This window comes from Pipistrellus kuhlii, unplaced genomic scaffold (assembly GCF_014108245.1).
Source record: "Pipistrellus kuhlii isolate mPipKuh1 unplaced genomic scaffold, mPipKuh1.p scaffold_m20_p_1, whole genome shotgun sequence".
In the NCBI taxonomy this organism is placed as follows: Eukaryota; Metazoa; Chordata; class Mammalia; order Chiroptera; family Vespertilionidae; genus Pipistrellus; species Pipistrellus kuhlii.
The window spans coordinates 119,171,755-119,191,796 of record NW_023425404.1 but is presented as its reverse complement, the minus strand read 5'-3'; the positions used below and the strand labels follow the sequence as shown (position 1 = coordinate 119,191,796).

General features: G+C 39.5%; 1 protein-coding gene across 2 annotated transcripts in view; it reads left to right on the top strand.

Annotated features, from left to right (window-relative positions):
• The first annotated feature begins 1,489 nt into the window (after positions 1 to 1,489).
• Positions 1,490 to 20,042, top strand: part of ITIH5 (inter-alpha-trypsin inhibitor heavy chain 5) — a 79,333-nt gene continuing 60,780 nt past the window's right edge. Inside the window, exons 1-3 of one of the 2 annotated variants that reach the window (XM_036461320.2) lie at positions 1,490 to 1,663; positions 10,534 to 10,578; positions 19,056 to 19,219. In XM_036461320.2, coding sequence (XP_036317213.1) covers positions 1,574 to 1,663; positions 10,534 to 10,578; positions 19,056 to 19,219 — 299 coding nt within the window. In that variant the 5' untranslated portion in view covers positions 1,490 to 1,573. The remainder of the gene's footprint in view (positions 1,664 to 10,533; positions 10,579 to 19,055; positions 19,220 to 20,042) is intronic. The other variant, XM_036461331.2, reaches the window with a different exon arrangement.

Here is a 20,042-nt window from a genome sequence, read left to right as displayed (position 1 = left end):
CTATGCTGCCATCTTGGTTTCTCACTGTTTTCATTTTTCTTGTTTTCTCCTAGTTAATATGTCCATGCATATGTATTTTTACCTAATTACAACCATTCTGTTGATACTATCATATAATTTGATTTTATCCTTTATTTTATATTACAAACATTTTTCATGTTTCCATAGATCATATGACTATTATTTAATGGCTGTATAATATTCTACACAATGAATGTTCCATTATTTGAGTTAGCTATTTCTCTGTTGTTTACCTTTGAGATTGTCATCCACCTCTCACTATCATTCAGCTCATTGACTTAGGTGCAATTGTCACTAGACCTAAACATGTCTTTTGGGTAATTGTGGTAATTGTGTTTTGGAAGATGAAATAAAGAAGCAGCTTTAGCTACACGGTGTCTACCAGATAAAAAGATGGTGCCCAGTCTTTATAAGGCCATGTGTAGATGGTTGGTAGATAATAATTATTCCTATGACAGGATGGACATATCACCAATAATTTGTAACTAAGGTAACAATGACATTCATTTTCAAGATTAATGACCAAAAGAATTAGAAATACTACATGATGCCACTTCTAGCTTCCTCTTTCCTGTCCCCTTATGGCAGAACTCATAAATGGGGACAACACTGGTAGTACTTACTGCATTAGGCTACTAATTCTCTCTCTCTCTCTCTCTCTCTCTCTCTCTCTCTCTCTCTCTCTATATATATATATATATATATATATATATATATATATATATATATATATATATAATCTGTTTTTCACAGAGAGGAAGAGAGAGGGATAGAGAGTTAGAAACATCAATCAGCTGCCTCCTGCACACCACCCACTGGGGATGTGCTTGCAAGCCACATACATGCCCTTGACCTGATGAGTTGAACCTGGAACCCTTGAGTCAGCAGGCCCATGCTCTATCCACTGAGCCAAACCGGTTTCAGCCTAATTAGCATCTCTTAATTGGCTTCTAAGCATCAGTGCTGAGGCCAAGAGGAATGTACTGTTTGTTCTCCAGGCAGAGGGAAGAAGGACTGCTGTTGTCTTTAGTCCAGCAGGTGGGGGGCGGCGGGAATTGTAACAGGTGGGCAGGTGCGGAGTGGGGGGAGGAGGTGGAGCAGAGCTATCTACAGCAGATGAGGGAGGTGGGCTAGGGTGGTCAGTCTGGCCCTTCCGGTATCCTCCTGCAGAAAAGAAGCGAGTCCATAAAGAAGCATTTCACACTTTGCAGGAAACGAAGAGTTTGGGGTTGGGGGTGTCAGGGGCGCTGGAAGGAGAAGGCTGCGAAGAAGTCAAGGGAAGGAGTCGGGGTGAGCTCCCGGGGTCCAAGAGTTAGGGGGCCGGACTGAAAGCAGACGGGGTGGGCGAGTTGCGCTCGCTGCTGGACGCCCCTGGACGACCGGGAGGCGCGGGGCGGGCCGGGGGCGGGGCGGTGGCGGGGCTGAGGCTGGCCCAGAGCGTGGAGGCAGGGCCGCGCCCGGGCTGCAGAGTGTGGGCGCTGTCCCCTGGGCGTCTGCAGCGGGATCCCGCGCAGCTCCCTGCACAATCCCAAGTCCCACGGCGAGTGCTGCCATGCTCCTGCTGCTGGCGCTGTGCTGGGGGCTGCCGCTCTGTGCGGGGGCGCCGGGAGAGGCGCAGAACTGGGGTGACACTTCGGAGCAAGTAAGTGGCAATCTGGGGGGACCCAGGGAGGGCCCTGGATGCTGGTTGTTGTCCCTTCCCCACTGCCTTCTTTGGGCGCGTGGCCTCTGGACAGGCTCCTTTGAACCAGTCCTGGGCGCCACGAAGGGAGGGACCACCCCATATCCTGGCACATTGTCCCCCTTTTCTTCTTCGTCCCCCAACCTCCTGCGAGGGAGCTTCTCTATCCCTTGGTGACTTGAGCAAGAGCCTGGACGGGGAAGTTTCCTGCAGAACTGTGCCTGGGACTTCAGGGGCCTGCAGAACCAAATCTTCGTGGCTCCTGTTATATGCGCACATTTCTGCTAGGTTTTTTTGTTGCCATTTCTGAGCCTGAGTCCTAAGTTAATTAATTACAAGGATCTTCTTTAAGAGGCTCTTTGGGGGTAGTGTGGCTGTTACGGTTGCTCCTAGTTGTTCAGAGAGAAAGCCCAACCTAGGGAAAATTCCAAAATCCCTGATGCCTCTTAGTTTCCACTGTGAAAACCGGGAGGACAGACATCCCAGCTCCCAGCAGGTGGCCGGGGACCAGCAGCCAAAGGGTCTCAGGTCTCCTGGTTACTATTCTGTGCACCTGCCAGCGTTTGCGTTTAAATGGCCTACCCTCACAGGTGGATGCAACTTGCAAGCATGAAACCTCAATATAGTGACTGATGAACAGAAAAGCTTTTTGAAAAAATAGAAAACAAGTTCATACGACTATCAGTGTAAAGACCTTACAAGGAGAAATGGCACCGTCCTAAGCAGACAGTGCATATTTACAGCTCCTGGTGCCGTTCACACATCTATCACATAAAGTTTTAAGTTGTTTCGTGTGAAGCATGTTTTCACATGAAGTGAGAAAGAAATAGTAGGCATGTTTCTCTCCCCCCCTCCCCCTCTTCTAACACCTTGGTTTACAGAGCAGATCCAGATGGAATCTGCCTAAACATCAGATGATTACGTTCTTGGGGACTCTGCCTCATGGATGTGCTTCCTGAAAAGTGGAAGAAACGGTCATTCTCTTGTAGGGTTGTCAGGAGAAATAACCCATAAAAATTCCTGGAGTCCGTGCATGGAGTGGGGAAACTGCAGGCTGAGGTTCCAGAGGGAAAGGCTGGTCTTGGCCATTTATAGTTGTGTGGCCTGAACAAGTGGTTAATTCCCTGCCTCTTCTTTCCTTCCTGCTGCTCACAGAGGGGCATAGATCTCCTTTTGAGAATACTCCAAAATATTCAGCTGCTGATCTGTGTGAAAGTATACAGTGGGCACTTAATAAATGGTGATGTTTTAGTAAGTGGTTAAGGAAGTGGGCTTGGCTCCAGGCTGCTTGGACTTGATTCCTGATTCTGTCACTTACCAGCTCTAGGACACTACTTGGGGCCTCAATTTCCAGTTCTGTGAAGTGTAGGAAAGAACAGGGTGGTAAGGATTGAATAGCTGGTAGACTTAAAGTGCTTGGAATAATGTCAGAACTTAATGCTGGCACTGGCTGGTAGGCTTGGGCAGCTGAAGTGCTGAAGAAAGGAATTTAGGGTAAAGATCTTAACATGTTTTCTGGGAGGATGGAGGAAGGAGAGTGTGGGAAGAACTGAAACAAAGATTCTGTTTATGAACTGGGAGAAGGGATTAAAGCTCTAACATCTGCAAGTCCAAGTAGGCTTTTACCACTCTCAACTCTCCGGCACAACAGAACATGGGCTTAGTGATTTTATGCTGTCTTCAAGCCATGGTCCTATTCATTCATCTTGATAATGACTCAGAAAACACACACCAAGATATAGGGACCTGTAGAAATTAGCAATTTTACCTCTCTATCACTGCTCTACTAAAATATTTATTTGATATTTATTTATTGTTATATAGGATTTAGGAGGATGGGCTCCAGAATCAGACTTTCTGAGTGTTAACATCTGAGCTTTGATTTCCCCATCTCTAGAATGTGGCTGATGAAGTGTGGCTGATGATGATAGAATTAATAGTATACTTAAAACTGAGAACAATACCTACAAACGTAGTGTGTGCTCTGTTCTCAGAATTGTGGTCTTCTCAACTATATGTAAATTCAAATTCCCACCCGCTCCCCACCCACTGGACTAAATTCAATTTGTCTTATGTAACTGGATGTTAAACGGCATTGCCTTGCAATTTCTAAGAAGTTCTCTTATTTGTCATTTACATTTAATTGGAGGTATAGTAACACTTTGGATTCAGATTCTTTCTCACTTTCCCTCTACCTCATCTGTAAACAATATCACCCACAGTAGGAATACTGTGAGCAGTGTTTTTCAAACGTTGGTGTGCAAAAAGACACTCTATTCACATTTCTGAGAGCCCCACTCCAATCAGTTTAGATCCCTTAGGTTTGATGCTGGTGATCTGTGGACCACACCTAGAATAATGCTGCTTTCAGGAATGAATGTTAAAGTAGAAGTCTCTTGTATAAAATCAGCCTGCTACAAATTTATCTGTTTTGTAAGTTTCAAATTGATATAGTTTCTTTAAATAAGAATAGCACTATATTCCTGTTATTACAAAAGCAATTTTTAATTTATAAAATAATAATTAATTATTAAAGGTCCATACTCTCCCAGAAAGTTTGCTAGGAGCTCTATGTAAAAATAATAAAAAGCAATTAAATATATGATTAAAGAGCATTCCAAGTGGAGCCAGACTGCCTGTGCTCCATTCTGTATTGGCTGTGTGTTCTTGGGCAAGAAACTTAAGCTCTCTGAGACTCAGTTTCATCATCTGCAAGCCAGAATTGTTAATATTTTTTACCCATAGACAGGGGTAGATAAAAGTTTTGAGAGAGGAGTAAAGTTTACACAATTTGCAGGGCCCTCTTAAAGCAAAGAATATAAATGCATGACTACAAATTAGGTGCTAAAGTGAACGTTTATTTAGGATGTTAAGTAAGTCACAGCACATGGTACAGCTGACAAGCTGACAAACACCACAAGTTTCCCTCACTGATGAGGGACTATGCCTGTGAGGGATCCTGAAACTTATTATATTTTATTAGCTTTTAAATAACATATTAAATATAAATAGTAAACCCACTTCTGCTCTTATGACTGTTGTGAGGATTAAATGAATTAATTCAGGCAAAGCACTTGTCTTTAGTCATAGTCACTGTTTTTGCACTTTAAAAAATATATATATTTTATTGATTTTGTACAGAGAGGAAGGGAGAGAGTTAGAAACATCAATGAGAGATAGACATCGATCAGCTGCCTCTTGCACACCTCCTACTGGGGATATGCCCGCAACCAAGGTACATGCCCTTGACCGGAGTCAAACCCGGGACCTTTCAGTCCCCAAGCCAACGCTCAATCCATTGAGCCAAACTGGTCTTGGCTGTTTTTGCACTTATCTACAGCCTGATTAAGCACTGCAGGGAGAGTGTCAGTGTGCTACTTAACCAGGGGAAGCATGGAAATCCAGCCAGAGGAGTGACATCCCAAGTTCCTGTGTGCACAGAGGGAGCAGAGCACAGGTGTGCCGATACCAAAGGCAGCTCTCAGTGACTCCTCCAAAGAGCAAGCCACTTTCATTGACAAGCTCCTGTAACTTGTTTCAATGCAATTTTTACTTATAGTCAGTCGCTGGCAAATAGATAGTGTTTAATATATGCTTGTGGGACCATATTGATTGGGGTGAAACATTTCTAATTCCTTAAATTAAGAATTTCTGGAGTTTTAATTTTTCATAATCTCTCTCTCAGAACTAAACCTCTTTGCATTTTGGGGAAACACAGAAAATAAAATGACTGTTTTTTTTGTTTTTGTTTTTGTTTTTTAAAACTCTGAAAATTAAGCCAGTAGAAGATTGTGTCAATTCCAGAGCACTCAGCAATGTCTTCTTTATGTGCATGGGTGGGATTGTTGAAATAAAGTGTAGAGTTGAGTGGGGAAGGTGGACATTGTGGGAGAGATTCCAGAAATCTGCTCACTACCAAACCAGCATATTGTGTTTCTCTGAGGAGGGTGGAAGTGTGTGTGTGGGGGTAGATGTGGGGGAGGGTTGGAGGGCAGAGGTCCTAAGAATCAGGTGATGACTTGTAGTGACTTTTTGTTCCTAACTAGCCCTCTTCTCAGAGCCTAGATCTCAACCACTAAACAGTCTTGCTTACTGTGCATCAGAGTTCCATTGGAGGACCCAGCAAACCCTTTTAAAATATATATGTTTGTATTGATTTTAGAGAGGAAGGGACAGGGAGAAGAGATGGAAACATCAATGATGAGAGAGAATAATGGATCGCCTGCCTCCTGGGATTGAGCCTGCAACTTGGGCATGTGCCCTGACCGGGAATTGAAGTATGACCTCTGGTTCATAGGTTGATGCTCAACCACTGAGCCATGCCAGCACATCCAGCAAACTTGTATTTAAGGAACAGCAGAGTCTATTTAAGTAGATGGGACCAAGAGATGATACTGGAGCTCGCTGAGGAAGGACAGGGATCCCGAACCTCCTGATTACTTTTCTACAAGCAAGGTCCATGTCTCTTGTTTTTCACAGTCAAAAGAAACAATGACTTGCTTAAAGCTAGTTGATTTTTTTTTTTTAATTTGCCTGGAAATTGCAGCCCCAAAATGAAGTTTCTTCTTTCATTACTGAGATTTTAGGCACCCCAAATTGCAAATGCTTAATAACTAAACAACCTGCAGCAACATTTCTCTAAAGCAGTGTTTTCCAAAGTGTGGTATGCGTACCCCCAGGGGTACGGGAAGAGTTTGGTGGGGGTACGTGTACCCCTTGTACTCAGCGTTACAAAAATTATAGAAGGGGTACACATATGTCAAAAGTTTGGGAAACACTGCTCTAAAGGAAGAAAACTTTTGTGTAAGTGATATAAAATTACCCACCTGGGGATCTTCTCAGGCTAACTGTTCTCAGCCCAGGTGGTTGATGGTACCTCCAGTGCCTTTCCAACCTGAAGCCTTTGGCTTTGTGACAGATCCTATAACACTTCTTTGAGGCAACCGAGTCCTGGGTTTCTGGGATTTTTGAATGCCCTCAGATGTTGGGGCTGACTGGTAGATGAATTCTCAGTACAGCACCCTCTAGGAACTCATGACCAGTCACTTGATGGAGTGTGGATGAGCCAAGTGCAGTGTCTCTTGGCTCTGTATGGGACCTAGATTCACAGACCCAGTGAAATGAAGGTGGAAGGCGAGAATCCTGCTTTGATGTCTCCATCAATCCAGGTCTTTAGAGCATCCACCAAAAGGCAATGTACATGCTGTATGTTTTTAGAGTCTCTTTCACCATGGGTAGAATTAGGCTTCTCTGCTCTCCTCTCTTCCCCTGCTCTTTCCCATTTATGGACTTTTCAAGATATTTCTCTTCTCTTCCATTCGTGATACAGCACTGTGATGGATCCTGGGAAAAAATAAATCTCTGTGAATCAACTTACAAACATTTAAGTAGTGCCTGCTATTTTTGACCTAACTAATGATGGTCTAGATGGGGGAGATTGTAAACTCTATATTTACATTCCTTGTGCAAAGAACTCTTCAGCCACTCTTCTATCTCCTGGTAGTGAATGCTACTTGGCCCATATGAGTTGAAGAGACAGTGGCAGTCCTTTGAAACTGACCATTTTTTCACATAGTTCCTGTATTGAACCTGATTCTCTTAAATTCTTCCTTCCCTTTCATCCCACTTCAACAGACATCCTGTACAACTAGTTGTAGCCACACCTTCATCACAAAGTCTCTCATTGTCGCTCAAGAACATAGTACATTCTATTTTCCATTTCTTTTTTTATTAATTTTTTTTTTAAGAGAGAAAGAGGCACAGAGAGGGAAAGAAAGATAGAAATATCCACGCTTGACCAGCTGCCTCCTGCACACCCCCTACTGGGGATCAAGCCTGCAACCCAAGCATGTGGCCTGACCAGGAATCAAATGGGCAACCCCTTTGTGCAAGGGATGATGTTTACCAACTCAGCCACACTGATTGGGTGCAGCTTAATAAATGTGTGGCCTGGCCATTTCCTATTCTAATGCTGGAGAGATAAGTTCAGTTTAGGAAGACCAAAAAATTTTATTTGTGCCAACTCTTAGGTCTATGATTTGGGGTCCCAGGCAGGTTGGGGGAAGCTGTAAGATTGTTCTGCGTAGCAGTCCTTGACATTAAGCTGGAGTCACTTAACACACCACTCCAAGATTCTTCTAATGCAGTAAAAGGGATCAGGAATGCTTTACTGAAAACAATGATGACTACATTGGTGTTTTTTCCACTTTAGTCCTAGCTGGCACCAGGAAACTGCGTATACCGGGAAGCTTTGATTCTGGTTCAATCTGAGTTTAAACTTGGACTGAAGTGAAGCCATAATGACCCCCTGAGATGTCAGATAGTCATCTCAAAAATGAAAAACCAACTTCTCTTATTCTCCTTGAAGCTTGTTTATTTTCTTAAAAAACTTATTTTACAGAGGAGGGAACTTCAAAGAAAATACTTTAGATCAATCAGAGAACTTAATACCTGAGAGAGGTCAGGCTTTCCTTTGGAATCTGGTTCTGTTAAGTGGTCCCTAGACAATTTCACAATTTTAGGATGGGAAGGCCAGAGATGAATCTGCAGAGCTGATAAAGACCTTGCCCAGGATGCTTATTGTGACTTTCCTTAAACAGTTTTTCGTAGCCCATCTCATTTTAGAAATAGAAACCAGTATCCTCCTAGTCAGTGTTTGGTTCTCATTTGGAGTCAGGGCAGATGTCAATCTAAGTCCTATATTATTTCTTTGAATTCCAATTATAATGGTAATTTACAATAGTATATTTTTTGGGGGGGTATTGGAGGGAGGATCAGGGAGAGGATGGGGATTAAAATAGTTTCTGTTATACTTTTAGTTTACAAATAAAAACATATTTTTCTGATTTCTAATAAAAGAAATAAAGGAAGTATTGTAATAATGGCTAATTTGTCAAAAACTGAAGTAACATGGGAAAATTTAAAGGAGAGGAACTCAACCATCCAAAGGTAACACCATTAGCATTTTGGTTCACATTCTACATTTAAACACTTATATTTACAACAATGAGGTCATGTTAGATATAGTGTTTTGTCATTTGATTTAATCACATAAACATGTATCACTAATAAATCCATCAGGATAGTCTAGGCTATACTGTGGTAACAACACCCACATCTCAATGTCTCAGATGACAGATGTTTATTTCTCGTTTATACAACTTGTTCAACTTGGGTTGGCAGGGAAGGAGATATGCACGTTGTGTTCACTCGGGAATTTGGACTTGACCAGCAGCTACCATCTCAATGCTGCTAATTACTGTGCCACAAAGAAAAGACATTTCTGCAGTATTACACATCTGATGTTGAACCCTTGGCACAGAAGTGACGAGTGTTGCTTACATTCATACCTTATTGACCAGAACTTATTCAGATGGCCCTACTGTGCCACAAGGGGACCAGGAAATACAGTACATTTGGCAGAGAGCTAGAGAAATATTTGTTGAACAGCACTGAAGTCCAGTAAAATGAATATTTATTGATGTCAATAAATATAGATCCACACCATTATGTTTAATAGCTGTATTCTACCTAATCTGTGTATCACAAAATATTTAATCAAACCACTTTTTAAGGGTAGTTTAGGGTATTTCCAATTATCAACAATTGTTTGAAAAATTCCAAAGAATTTTCTTGTACATTCGTATGGTAGGAACGTTACAGCCACTGGGAAAACAGTTTGGCAATTTCTTAAAAGTTAAATTTACTACACTACTCAAGAATTCCATTCCTAGTTAAGTATCTGAAGGAAATAAAAACATATACCCAGAGTCAAGGTTTGCATGTGAATTTTCATGCAAGTTCCATATAATAGCCCCAAAGTGAAAATAATCTAAAGTCTATCAACTGATGAGTGGATAAACAAAATGTGGCATATTCATACACTGGATATTATTCAGACACAGAGAAGAATGAAGCATAAACACATGCTACAACATGGAACAATCTTGAAAAGATTATGCTAAATGAAAAAAGCTAGTCATAGTGTATGACTCCACTTATAAGAAATGTCCAGAAGTGCCCATCTACAGAAACAAAAGAGCTTGGTGGTTGCCTAGGACCAGACAGAAGTGCCAGGGTAGGGAGTTGACAGCTGAGGGGTACAGGGTTTGTTTTGGGAAAACAATAATCTTCTAAATTGATCATTGCACAACTCTACAAATATACTAAAACATTGAATTGTGTACTTTAAATCACACCTCATAAAGCTGTTAAAAATAGATATACATAAGACTTAGGCATATTTTTCAAGTGTTGATCTACGTTGGCAACTTGCCTCCAGAAAGGACTATTTATACTCAGAGCAACAATAGTTCACGGTTCAGTTAAACAGTGATTTGCCATGAGTAAAGTTCAACAACCAGGTAGGACTTTTAAATTAGTCCAGAATGGCTGGCTCATTAGTATGAGTTTTGAAAATGAGGATCTTATCATCTTCCCATGCTCCTTCTCTTCATGTGGGAAAGTGTAGCAAATCATCAGGAAAAAAGTGTAGCAAATCATCAGGAAAAAGCAATGAACTTATTTTCAAGCCCAAATTAAGTGAAGCAATACAGATGAACTTTGTGTTCTTGTCATTTCATCCATACTCCTCTAACGGATTTAAGGTCATTCAGAAAACGAGGTAATATACCATCATGGGTTCAGCAGTCAACCAAACCTGGGAGGGGTTAATTCAAGTTCTGGCCTAGAATCTTTCTGATTAAAGATCAAAACCGCTTTTCAGGATAGATAGCCCTTTTGGGGAAGTTCAATTGATTTTAACCTCCTCATGTAACTAATTTGTTTAAGAATGACCTCACAGTCGTATTTCATGACTCTTCTCTTTATAGGTTGGACTCAGGGTCCCGAGGCAACTCCGGCTGTTGCAAAGGCTGGTATGTATATTCATGGTGCATCTTACATCTGTCCCCTCACTGGTTGTGTATTTTGAACCAGGCACTAACTTTGTTTATAGTTCCCCCAAAGCTAATAAAGTTGCTTGAAGACGGATTTTAACATGAAACAGTGTAGCTTTTATAAGATTTTATTTAAGTGGAGTTTTCTTTCCGTTAAGACACCTGATTATTTCAGTAGGATTATAAGGACAAAGTATGACGTTTTTAAGGCCTTCCTAAAAATCACACACACCTAAATTCACCTTTACTTTTTTTTTTTTTATGACATTCTTATACAAAAATAAAGGCCTCCTTGTGAGACAAACAACTAAAGCAAATGAAGAATTCACATTTGTAGAGTAAAGCTTCATGTGATATGAGTTAAGCAAGGCTCTCAATGCATATTGGAAGCTAACAGATTTGAACTCAGGCATTCACTCACCAAATAATTTTTTGAATGCTTCCTTTTTGCCCCACACTGTTCTAAGCATTGGCTATATAGCAGTGAACAAGACAGACCAAAGACCCTGCCTGTCACAGAGCTTGAATTTTAGAGAGGGGCAGAGATAAAATAAACAAATAAATTGTAGGTGTACTAGTAATGGGGAAGATGGCAAATACCGGAACAGAGGAAGATGGGGGGACCTTACCCACATTTGCATCTATGAGATTTCTGATCACTACTTTCCAGTGAGTTCCTATAATGACAGCTAATGTGTACTGAGTACTTAATATGTGCCAGGCATTCTTCCAAGTGTGTCATGTGCCATAGTTCAAACACTCTTGCCACAATTTTTTGAGGCATTTTACAGATGAGAAAACTGAGCTTTAGAGAGATTGAGTAACTTTCTCTAAACTGCACAATTAGTAAAAGAGGGAAGAAACAGAATTTGAGTCCTAACAGTCTGTGCACTTAACTAATACACCAAACTGCCTTCTCAATTATATGTACTTTTCTATTGATTATTACCCTGTTTCCCCAAAAATAAGACAGTATCTTATATTAATTTTTGCTCCCAAAGATGCGCTAGGTCTTATTTTCAGGGGATGTCTTATTTTTCCATGAAGAAGAATATGGTACACATTTATTGTTAAATGAAAATAAAGGAAATTTATTACCTGTATTTGTAGGACAGTAGTTGTCAACAGAAACCAAACAAACTGTGAATCCTACAGTATCAAGAATTTACTCATTTATTCAATGACAATCATGTCATCATCTTCTGGAACATCACCATAACAATCCAATTCCTGAATTTCCTGGTGAATTTCTTGTGACTCGTAGGAGGACCTTATTTTCGGGGGGATGCCTTATATTTCTCTCAGAAGGAAACCTGTAAGTAGGTCTTATTTTTGGAGCATGTCTTATTTTTGGGGAAACATGGTACTTCTAGTCAATAATACCTCAACTGGACTACCTCTAAACATTCTTTAATTTCATTTTATTTCAATATGTTTTATTAATTTTTTACAGAGAAGAAGAGAGAAGGATAGAGAGTTAGAAACATCGATGAGAGAGAAACATTGATCAGCTGCCTCCTGTATACCCCCTACTGGGGATGTGCCCGCAATCAAGGTACATGCCCTTGGCCAGAATCGAACCTGGGACCCTTCAGTCCACAGGCCAACGCTCTATCCATTGAGCCAAACCAGTCAGGGCTAGCCATTCTTTTAGATGGTGAGAAATACTTCTTGTTGTTGGCACACCATAATTTATTTAGCATTCTATTGATGAATTTTCAATTTGTTTCCAGATTTTATCCCCTTCTGTAAATACTGTTGCAAAAAATACTTTCTGTTTATTCTGTTATGTGGTTATTTAACATAATGTCCTAGATTTTCAGTAGAAGGATTGCTGGATCAAAATGCATATACACTTTAAATTATGATAGATGTTTTCAGACTACTTTTTGAATGCTGTTACTCTTAATACTACCTGTATTAACTTCATTTCTGTCAATAATAATGAATATGCACATTTTCACTAACAATAGATATGATAGAATTGCCCTCTTTTGATTTGCTTGTCTCTTTTATTGTTCTTTTAACTTGCATTTCTCTAACTACTTATGATTTTTTCCTATTCATTTTTGTCCATTCATAGTTCTTCTGTAAATTATTTTCAGATCTTTTACTCATTTTCCTCTTGTATAATTTTATACCCTAATTGTCAGTACTTCAGATATCTTCGTTTGTTATACATATTCTGTCTTCTAAGTTGAAAAAATTCTCTCCTAAACATGTCATTTGTCTATTAACTATGTTTATGGCATATTGGTCATTTGAAAATTTTAAGTTTCTAAGCAGCAAATGAGTTCATCTTTTCTTTTTAGTCTTTGAGTTTTCATTCTTGATTACACAAATTTTCTTAACCCTATGACTGAGACTGTTTATGTAATTGCCCAGATATTTTTAGAAATCTCTAAGAGTTTTTGTTGTTGCTGTTAATCCTCACCCAAGGATATTTTCCCATTGATTTTTAGAGAGAGTGGGAGGAAGGAGGAGAGACTGACAGAGAGAAACATTAATGTGAGAGACTCATCAGTTGGTTGCTTCCTGCATGTACCCTGACTAGGGCCAAGGATCAAGCCTGCAACTGAGGTACATGCCCTTGACTAGGATTGGAATTGAACCCAGGACCCTTCAGGACATAGGCCAATGCTCTGTCCACTGAGCAAACCAACTAGAACTTGAAATCTCTAGGGATTTTAAAAGTCTTTCTTTCACATGTATTATAATTTTTAACATGAACCTTATTTGCCCATTCAATTGGCACCAGAATAATCTTTCCAGCAGACTTTCTTTTACAAATGTCTTCAATGATTCCTCATCTCCTGTAGGATTAACTCTAAGAACATGTGAGGCACTGTGTGATTTGACTCCTGCCTGACTCTGTATCCTGAATTAATTAAATACCCTTTTTGTGACGCCCTTTGACATCACAAACACAAAAATGTTTATAGTTTAAAAATGTTTATAGTGTGTCTTTGTGCCTAAGTCTCTGTGGTGCTTAATAGATACTGGCCTGGTTTCCCTAAAACAATTCACTGTCAGAATTTCACCTACCAATGGGAAGGGCCATGTCTAGCATCTCCATCATAGTGGATATTCTAAAATTTGTAGACTGAATTTGTTTTAAGCAATTGTGGTGAGAAAAGTGAACCCAGAAATGATCATCACAAAGGAAGTTTATATTCACGGATTTGTAGGAACAGGCGTATAGCACACCATGCAGGCCCACACAGGGAAGCCAGGATCAGTCAGGAGGCAGAAAGAAGGGGCAGAGGGAGGGCATGGCTCAGAGCCTTTATTTATTTATTTATTTATTTATTTATTTATTTATTTATTTATTTTGCAGGAAGGAATTGGTGAGTAACCTTAGGATTGGATAGTTTGAATAATTTTGGAAAGCTCTGAGCTATTGAGGTGGACCCAAGTTATCTGGGGGTGTTTTAGGGCAGACGCATATTGACTATTGTGTAAGAATTTGATAAATGAGGTGTTTGGGAGCATGGACTCTGGACTGTTGGTTGTATATCAAAGGCGTGTTCACAGGGAGTTGTTTGTTATCTCTAGGAATTAGCTATCCATGGGATCAAAGCCCCAAATGCCAGAGCAGCAAGAATATAGAAAAACAGAAAGTACAGTTAATATAGCAGGTAGCATGGTGCTGGGTGTTGTTACCTCACAAGAGGGTTTGTTTTACATGTTTCTGGCTCCCTACTCCCAGCTTTAACCACCATGTTTTATCCCTTTTAGGCGTTGTATAGAGTAGGTTTTTCTCCTACATAAAGGTGATGATTGCATTTTATCTTTCTTCTCTTCTGAATGTGAAATATTGCTATGTAGAATTATTACCACAGATAGTCAATTCAGGCTGACGTCACCTTCCGTCTACAGGAGGGTAAATTGTTTCTCCACGGTGATAAGTGCGGGTGCCTTGTTAGGAAGGTGCCTTTTCTGGAGGTCTTCTGCTTCATGTAATGACATGGGCTCTGCTGTTTTTCATGCTTAGCCTCGGACTTTTCCTTCAGATAGTGAGGGTAGCCCAGTTAGATGATTGCTAAGGTTCTCTCCCAACTCCAGAATTAATTATCCTAATGATCACTAAAGAACTGTGAGACCAGAATAAAATAAGAAAAGGTTAATCTTCTGGTAAGAGGCCTGACTTCTGGCAAATACCGTCACAAACATCCCTCAGTTACATTTTCGGATGGCATCTTGGGTAATTCAGGACATCCTCTGGGTAGTTTGATTTTAAGTGACTCACATGAGTCACACAGAAACGTTTGCTCCCTTGAGAAGCTAATTAAGACACTCCCTGCCTCAAACTGCTTTTCCATCTGTTTAGCTTTTGTAGAAAAATGATGAAGAAATTATTATGTCACAGGAAGACTTGATTTTTACCCCCTATTTTCCAGTTGACATCTCCAAGCAAAATGAGTTAAATATAAAAATGGAAAGCATGTTGGATTTTTAAGAACTGTGTACTGGGAAAAATTGAAGCAACAGTTTTATAGCTTTCTTTTTATGACACACTTTCATGAACATCAGCCATTCCAAGTTTTGTACTTAGCTTTTGGTGTTGTCTATTTCCTTATGATTTGACATACCTGTCCAATATTCTTCTCACAATGTACCTTTCTTTCTAATTAAACTATTCTGTTCTTTGTTCCAGAAACAAAGCATAATGCGGTTCATTTCTACTTCCATGAATTTTGTGTTTCTAGAATGTCCTTTTTGTTTCCTTTCACCACATATAAATATGTCTGTTTTAAAACCCTTTCTTACTTCTACATACCACACTGGTTTCTCTTTCTTCTGAAAACTCTAAGGACTTACAGCCAATAAGTTAAAGATTCTTCCTATGTTGCACTTTCTTCCCAGTGTGATTGTAGTGCCTTGAGAGAAGAAACCATATCTAACATTTCTTCCCCATCTTTTATAGAATTTAGTCTATTGTAGTGGTTAATAAATATTAGTTTATTAGCATTTCTTTTCTTGGGGTATGTATTTTTCTTTAATTGTTCAAGATTCAGAAAATCCAATTAAATTTCATAAATGTTTTTTATTTTTACTCCATACTGAGAGCTGAAGTGAAAATAAAAAGAGAAAGCCTTGGTCCCTGTTTTTCACATGTTTACAATCTAGTAGGGATAAGGATAAGGGATGGGTAGCTTGAGGGAAGTGGGGGACAGCTTTGTACATAATTAATTTCAATAGATTGTAGACTGCTGTAACAGAAAGGCAAGGGCTATGACTCAAAAGTAACAGCAGAGGCTCCTCTGGGAAAACAGTAACTGGGCAGAAGCAGTAAAACTAAAATAGTTTCTTAAAACTTTCCTCAGCCTGTCTTTTGGACCATAAATATGGCTCCTATTCTTGATGTAATATTGTAGAAAATTCTGCTATATCCATAATCTTAATTTAAGGCAAAAGAAAATACCATAATATAGGTAAACTTAGTCTTTTGTCATGTGTATCTAATTTTCACTTTTAAAGTTCAATGAGATGATAATTGATAATCATAAATAATAACAAATCAACAAGACATCAAAACAGTCACAGATGTACCAAACAGAGATGATTTAAAAAAATTCTTTATTGTTTCAAGTATTGCATATAGTATTACATATGTCTTCTTTTCCCCCATTGGCCTCTCCCTGGCCACCTGCACCCCCAGCATATGCCCTCCACCTCCATCCCCCAGCACATGCTCCCCTAGTATCTGTGTCCACTGGTTATGAAGGTGATTTTTAATTATTTTAAGAATAGTGTGGGCAAGGACTATTTGCTTAAGGCTAAATTATTTGGAATGCTTTGCAGCGAGAGTGATTTTTCTCTTATCTAAGATATGAACTTAAAAGGATTTCCCCCCGAGAGTACTATACTTTTATGTAAAAGAGTTAAGTGATAGGTTGACATGGATTTTTGGAAAAATGTCAGAATATGACCACAGTGCAGAACATGTTCAGCTTAATGTCTATTTCTTGAATGTGGACAATTTAATGGATGATCACTGAGGTTCACAGGTAAGTTTTGAATTGGCAACAAAGACTGAGCTATATTTGGCATGCTTCTGGAGGTCTGTATTTCACTGGCCATCTAATAATGATCACTGTGGAAAGCTGAGAATGGTCAGGTTCCTCCATGAATGCTTGATGAAAGAGGCACGATTGGAAGTCAGAGACTCAAGGTTCCTGAGTTAGGTTTATCACCTCATACCTGTGGTCGCATTGGAAAAGTAAGAGGATTGAACTTGAGAATTTTATTCTTTATATTTGTCTTTATAATTTATACTGTAACTTCTTCCTGTAGGATTTCAAGGGTATTTCTAATATGCAGAAGTCTAGTTCACAAAACAAAACAAATAAAACATGTAGAGATCAGAAATAGTATAAAGTTAAAAATAAGTGGCAAAATGACTAACTCTCACTCAAGCACAAGACACCCTACAGTAGTGTCGCAAACCCTAAAATGTCTAAAGAGACGAGGCAGGAGTTCCAGTTTTATGCTGCATAAAAATCTTCTCTAAACTCAGTGGCTTTAAAGCCAGAACCATTATTGCACCATTTGTAGGGCAAGGTTTGGACTGAGCGAGTCTTCTGGCCACATGATGTGGATGGAGCTAGCCCAAGTGCTACTCAGCTGGCTGATGCACTGATCTGGAAGCTTCATTACAGCTTGCCTCATGTGCTGGGCTCTGGGCAGGAATGATTATATCTGGGCTCCACTGCCACAGCGACTGCAAAGCCTACACGTGGCCTGTCCAGCATGACAGCCTCAGTCTAATGTGGTAACTCAGAGCCTCCAAAGAGTGTGCTCTGAGAGACCTGGATGGAGTTGGCAAAGTTTCCTATGACCAGGCCTATTATTAGTCATCACTTCCAGTGGGTTCTCCAGGTGAGGAAGTAACTGAGGCCAGGATTCACAGGGAAGTGAATAAAACTCCAGCTCTCAAAGGTACAAAAAGTAAAGAATCTGTGTCCATTTAAAATATGATTTTTCTTTCTTTTTAGAATTCATAGTAAAATACTCATAACACAAAATTTACCTTAACACTTTAAAGTATACTGTTCAGTGGTATTAAGTACATTCACACTGTCGTGCAACCATCACCACATTCAATCTTCATAACTCTTTTTATCTTGCAAAAGCCCATAAAGGATTTGTCCTTTTATGTTTGCTTTATTTCACTTAGCCTAATGTTCTCATGGTTCATTTGTGTTGTAACATGTGTCAGAATTTTTTTTGCCTTTTAAAGGCTGAATAGCATTTCATTGTCTGCATATACTACCTCTTGTTTGTCTATTCACCTATCAGTGGACACTTGGGTTGTTTCAACATTTTAGCTATTGTGAAAAGTGCTGCTATAAATACAGGTGTGCAATTGTGGGCACTTTTTATCTCGTAGAACAGAGGACATCAATGAGGGAATGGGCTGGAAATAAGGAAAAATCCAATAAAACCACAGTGAAAATGGCTCAGCCTCAGTGTCAATGAGACAAGTGGGATTGGAAGGGCCTGAGGAGTTGGGACTATGGGATATGTTTGGATCTGATCTAAAGAAGCAGCCAGCACTAGAGCCAGCAACTCCTGATCATGCAGACATGCATAGCTAGAGTAGTCCCACTTTGTGTTTCAGGAAAAATGGGCATTATGGATTTTTATGCAATCTTTTCTAATTTTTAAATGTCACCAAAACTTAAATATTGTGCAAGTCAAATAAAAAAGTCTATGAGCTGTATAATTTGAGATCTCTTCCTAAAACACACCAATATATAATGATGGATATCAGGGCCTTATCTATTCAAATAGTGTAGACTAGGGATCAACAAACTTTTTCTTGAAGGAGTAGGTACAGCTCTTATCAGAATCTTTTAGGATAAATTTAATTAGCATAAGTCTTCCTTTTTTTTGGTTCTAAATCCCCAAGTACTTTTTAGAGCTCAGTATTGATTTTCATTTTACAATAATGTGATTATACTCCAAATGGGAAAGTCAGGATTATAGTGTCTTTAAGTGGGTATTGAAATTAATTTGAAAAATGAGAACTTCTTTAGGCATGCTTTGATTTTTTATCAATTTGGTGATTCTATAAATGTGACCTAAATGTTTATAACAGAAAAATATTATATACTTTATATACTTCTAAAGTTTCAATAACTCATTAAAGAACTTAAGTAGTGCATAGTGTCTGTTAAATTGGAAATATTAACTGTGTGCATTTGTTAAAGTTAGGCCAAAAGATTTGTTCCTATGTGATAAACTGGTTATTCAACTATGGTTGTCTTACAAGTGGAAGGAGTAAAAAGTGGTAAAGTCAGGAAAGACAAGGACAGAAGTAAAGAATTACATGCCAAACTGTCCCAAATTGAAGGCTATTTCTCTTATGGAAAAAAATCCCCACTTTTTCCCCAAATGGCTGAATCATAGTTTCACACATCATTGAAAATACTGTGTTTTAATTCCAACAGAAAACCAAACCTTTGATGACAGAATTCTCGGTGAAGTCTACCATTATTTCTCGCTATGCCTTCACTACGGTTTCCTGCAGAATGCTGAATAGAGCTTCTGAGGACCAAGAAATTGAGTTTCTGATGCAGATTCCAGCCGCAGCTTTCATCACCAACTTTACTATGTAGGTGACATGGTCAGAGCGTCTGGATTGAAGATTTCTGTGTAGGGGTGGACAGGCTGAGCCTGAGCTGATGTGTGGCCCACAGCCTTTGATCTGTGAGAATTTATTTCCCAGTGGATGATACATGGGCCAGAAGGTTGATTCCCTTTTTTCTTTCTCCCCCCCTTCCTTCTTTCCCTTCTTTCTTCTTCCCTCTCTCTCTTCCTTTCTTCCACCTTTCCATGACCTCTTCTTTTCCTCTTTCTTTCTCTCCTTCATTCCAACAAATGAGTATCCACTCTGGGCCAGGCCCTCTTCAAGATGATTGTCCACATCTATGAAAGAGATAACGCTGCTCTGCACTAGAAATTTTATAATAATAAGTAAACAAATCAATACATAAGAAAATTTCAGACAGTAGCAAATGCTATAAAGAAAGCAAACAGAATTGAGAGGGGCTGGTATAGGTAGGAAAATCAGGGAGATGGCTCAGAAGAGGCGATGTTTAAGTTGAGATCTGAAAGACAAGATAGCATGAAACGTTGGCTATGTTAGATATAGTTCTTCTTTTCCCAGTGGATGGTAAAGATATGCAGAAGAGGGAGGTGTTTGGTTTGAATGTTAGGCCTGGGCCTAAATTTCACATTTATAGATTCAAGCTGATGGATTATCATTGAAGTTTGTCTGAGCAGATCTTCTGATTTTTTCCAGAAGAATCACAGAGGCACCTCGAGTTGTGTCTTAACATTTGTACCTGTTGAAAATTGCCCTAGAATGAAACGAATGATTCAAGGGTGGTGCCCTGGGTTGGAATGCAGCTTTTGCATATCCAAGAGACAAATAA